This window comes from Octopus bimaculoides, chromosome 29 (assembly GCF_001194135.2).
Source record: "Octopus bimaculoides isolate UCB-OBI-ISO-001 chromosome 29, ASM119413v2, whole genome shotgun sequence".
NCBI classification, from domain to species: Eukaryota; Metazoa; Mollusca; class Cephalopoda; order Octopoda; family Octopodidae; genus Octopus; species Octopus bimaculoides.
Window position 1 is genome coordinate 1,128,790 of NC_069009.1, and position 3,801 is coordinate 1,132,590.

Sequence of the window (3,801 nt, forward strand, 5' to 3'; positions counted from 1 at the left end):
AAAGTTTCATTCGAAACCATTCCGCAGTTCTTGAGATATCTTGTCCACGGACAAGCAAATACGACTAAAAACAATACCTCTGCCTTAGCGAAGGCAGAAGTAATAATTAACACATGTAAATAGAATTACACATTATACGCAGTGACAATTTGAAGGCATTGAACATATGGTACTGCATCTGGGCAATTATTATTATTATTATTATTATTATTATTATTATTATTATTATTATTATTATTATTATAAATCATTTTCTTACTGTTTATCTTCAGATCAAATTTTCTGTAATTGAGATTGTCGTCACAAAATGTCCAAGATAAACGTTCCTTAGTTACACTTCGGATCCATAAAGTCGATATACTCCCATTATGTGTCACTATATATTCAGGGCTGTTGGCGCATGTCAGGTCACATTCATATTTATAATTCTGGTATCTCCAAATGACCGGTCTTTTCATGTTTGGTATTTCAGTCAACAGAATAGCACTTACGTCGAGTGTACCATTTTCTGAAATAAAGAAATCAGGTGAGTAGTCTGCTTCCCAAACACATGGTTCTGGGTTCAGTCCTACCTTGGGCAAGTGTGTTCTTCTATAGCCTCGGGCTGACCAAAGCCTTCTGAGATGATCTGGTAGATGGAAACTGAAAGAAGCCCGTCGTATATATATGTGAGTGTATGTGTGTTTATGCCTGTGTTTGTCTCCCATCACCACTTGGCAATCAGTGTCGATGTGTTCATGTCCCTGTAATTTAGCGGTTCAGCAAAAGGGACCGATAAAATATGTGCCGAGATTAAAATAAATAATTCCTGGCATAAATTTTTTTTTAATATTTTGTGTTCTGTATAACTATAAACAATTGTACATAAATTTTAACAACAAAATCCTATATGGACCCCCAACAAACATATTGACCCCAGGAGAAAATCACTGCTCTAGCAGATTCCCTCATGCAGGTTTCTTATTTCTTTATTGCCCACAAAGGGCTAAACATAGAGGGGACAAACAAGGACAGACAAACGGATTAAGTCGTTTACATCGACCCCAGTGCGTAACTGGTACTTAATTTATCGACGCCGAAAGGATGAAAGGCAAAGTCGGCCTCGACGGAATTTGAACTCAGAACGTTGTGGCAGAAGAAATACCGCTAATTTTTCGCCCAGCGCGCTAACGTTTCTTATTTCTTTATTGCCCACAAGGGGCTAAACATGGAGGGGACAAACAAGGACAGACAATGGGATTAAGCTGATTATACCGATCCCAGTGCGTAACTGGTACTTAATTTATCGACCTCGAAAGGATGAAAGGAAAAGTCGGCCTCGGCAGAATTTGAACTCAGAACGTAAAGACAGACGAAATACTGATAAGCGTTTCGCCTGGCGTTCTGCCGCCTTATGCAGGTTTCTGGTTGTTGTTCTGGCTCCCTGATGCAGGTTTCTGGCTCTTATTCTGGCTCCCTGATGCAGGTTTCTGGCTTTTCTTCCTCAATGGGAAACGCCAAAGATAGGTCGCCTGGGGCACATTCAAAAGTGTAGCTTTATCTAAACAATAGTCACTATCAGAGACTGAGTTTCCCTAGTGAACTGTCTGGAATAAGAATTTGCAAAAAAAATTTAAATAAACAAATAAATAAATAAATATATAAATAAATAAAGAAAGAAAGAACAATGACTAAAAACTATGAGTTAAGAGAAAGAAATAGAAAGCAGAATTGAAAAGATAGTGTCTAGTTTAAAAGGAGAAAAAGGTGTAGCATGTTGGGAAGGTTACTTTTGTTGTAACGTCGTAGCACAGTTGTGCTATGGCAACTCCAGCCAAAAAATAAGTACCGGGTTTAAAATACATAAGAACTGGAGTTCATTCACTTGACTGAAAATTCTTAAAGGCGATGCCCCAACATGGCCGAAGTCTAATGAGTGATGGAACTAAAAGATCATCATTGTTATAATACCTTCTGTTCCATGCTTTCATGGATCAGAGTTTTTTTCATTCTTAACAGTAGGGGTGCTCTTCTTGTCACTAACCTTCATCTGTTTTCAAATAAAACTATAATATCTCTGTCTAGTGGTTTGTTAACAGTTTAACCAATATCAGGATTTAACGAAGACGACGATGATTATTATTATTATTATTTGTGTTCTTAAAATGAAATTCTCAATCAGAACTAATCTCCACCCACGAAAAAAATTAACTTTAGTTTAGATGAAATACTTTTGTGACATATTTCAACTTTTAAAAGCAAATTCACTGCAGTTACCAAAGAGAAGAAATTCTCACTGATAGTAAAAGGTGTAGAAACACCATATCTGCCCAGTGCTTCCCTCTAACATAATGGTTCTCAACCATTTTCCATCTATGGATCCCTTTTGATTCCTATTTTACTCAGGTGGACCCTTATAACCATTTTATGTTTTAAAAACCCTATTTTTATAATTAAATGTTATTAGGAATTATATTAAAATAATTGGTAAAATATTTTGTGTACTGTAAAACTATAACCAATTAATTGTACATAAATTTGAACAACAAAATCTTACATGGACTCCCAACAGCCATATCGATCCCTATTGAAAACCACGGCTCTAGTGGATCCCCCGATTTGTGTTTCTAGCTCTTTAGCCTTACTCAATGGGAAATGTCAAAGAGAGATAACCCTGGGCAGATTCAAAGCCGTGGCTTTATCTCGAGAACAGTCATTATCAGTGACTGAGTTGCGCTAGTGAACTGCCTGGTCAGAATAAAACTTAAAAAAAACAAAAAACAAAATAGTGACTAAAGTATATGAGTTAAGGGAAATAAATAGAAGACAGAATTAATTAGATAGTATCTAGTTTAAAAGGAGAAAAGGATTTGTTAATCCATTTACCACTTTGGATAATTTTATGACGTTGAAATCTCGACGAAGTTCCAATTCTTGTGGACCCTGTAAAAGACGAAAGTAAAAATTTTTGATGTTCAGATTTTATATTTGATGAAAAAGATTGTTTACTATTTTTTTAATTACAATAATTAAATAATAATTAACACTTGTAGATATAATTATACAGTATATACAGTAGCAGTTCGAGTGAAGGCATTGAACATGTGGTTCTCTGCTTGTAGCATTTAAACTGGCCATGTCTGGCCAAAATGTTTCACCTGCTTCAGGTTCAGTCTGGCCAAATCCAGGCTCTCACACCTACCCTACAATGTTAGTCTAAATTAAACAATCGCATCATAAAATATCGAAACAAGGTCGAGATAAGTCGGTAGCTGTAAGGAGGGCATCATCCCTGCACAGACCTCCAGAGAGGCGGTGTAAGTCGTGATTAATCCAGGAAAGAAGGAAGAGCCTTACTAAATCAGTAACCTGGGCGGTATCCACAAAGAATATACGTTAAGTATGTGTAGTTGATAATGTCTATTACACTAGCGCTGCTTTTTATTTCATATTTTAATTAATTCTCACGTATGCATTGTCGGACATACCAGCACATAGTTTTGTACACTATATGTGCATAAGTCGCGGAGTGGCGGTACAGTTCATCTCCGATTCGGTTCGGGTATGTGATGTTGATAAACCACGAAAATAGTGAAATATTGACGTTCATCACATCTGAATGGGATTCGAGGTGAGTTGTCATGCCCGTCCGTGATTTTCAGGTGTTTTAACACCCAGCGCTTTGAGACAGTAATCTCCACCACGCCAAATCGCAGCCTACATACAGGCAAACACGTTTAGCTTGTTTGCTACGTATGTGTGTGTGTGTGCGTGTGTGTGTGTGTGTGTGTGTGTGTGTGTGTGTGTGTGTGTGTGTGTGTG

The 3,801-nt window shown here is 37.1% G+C and overlaps 2 protein-coding genes across 2 annotated transcripts in view; both read right to left on the bottom strand.

Annotated features, from left to right (window-relative positions):
• LOC106867736 (uncharacterized) overlaps positions 1-3,801 on the bottom strand; it is a 103,334-nt gene that overhangs the window by 54,568 nt on the left and 44,965 nt on the right. The window lies entirely within an intron of this gene.
• The window catches only part of LOC128251236 (uncharacterized), a 6,258-nt gene that overhangs the window by 430 nt on the left and 2,027 nt on the right, over positions 1-3,801 (bottom strand). Inside the window, exons 2-3 of the mRNA XM_052977943.1 lie at positions 2,866-2,922; positions 260-508 (exon numbers count right to left, since the gene is read on the bottom strand). Coding sequence (XP_052833903.1) covers positions 260-508; positions 2,866-2,922 — 306 coding nt within the window. The remainder of the gene's footprint in view (positions 1-259; positions 509-2,865; positions 2,923-3,801) is intronic.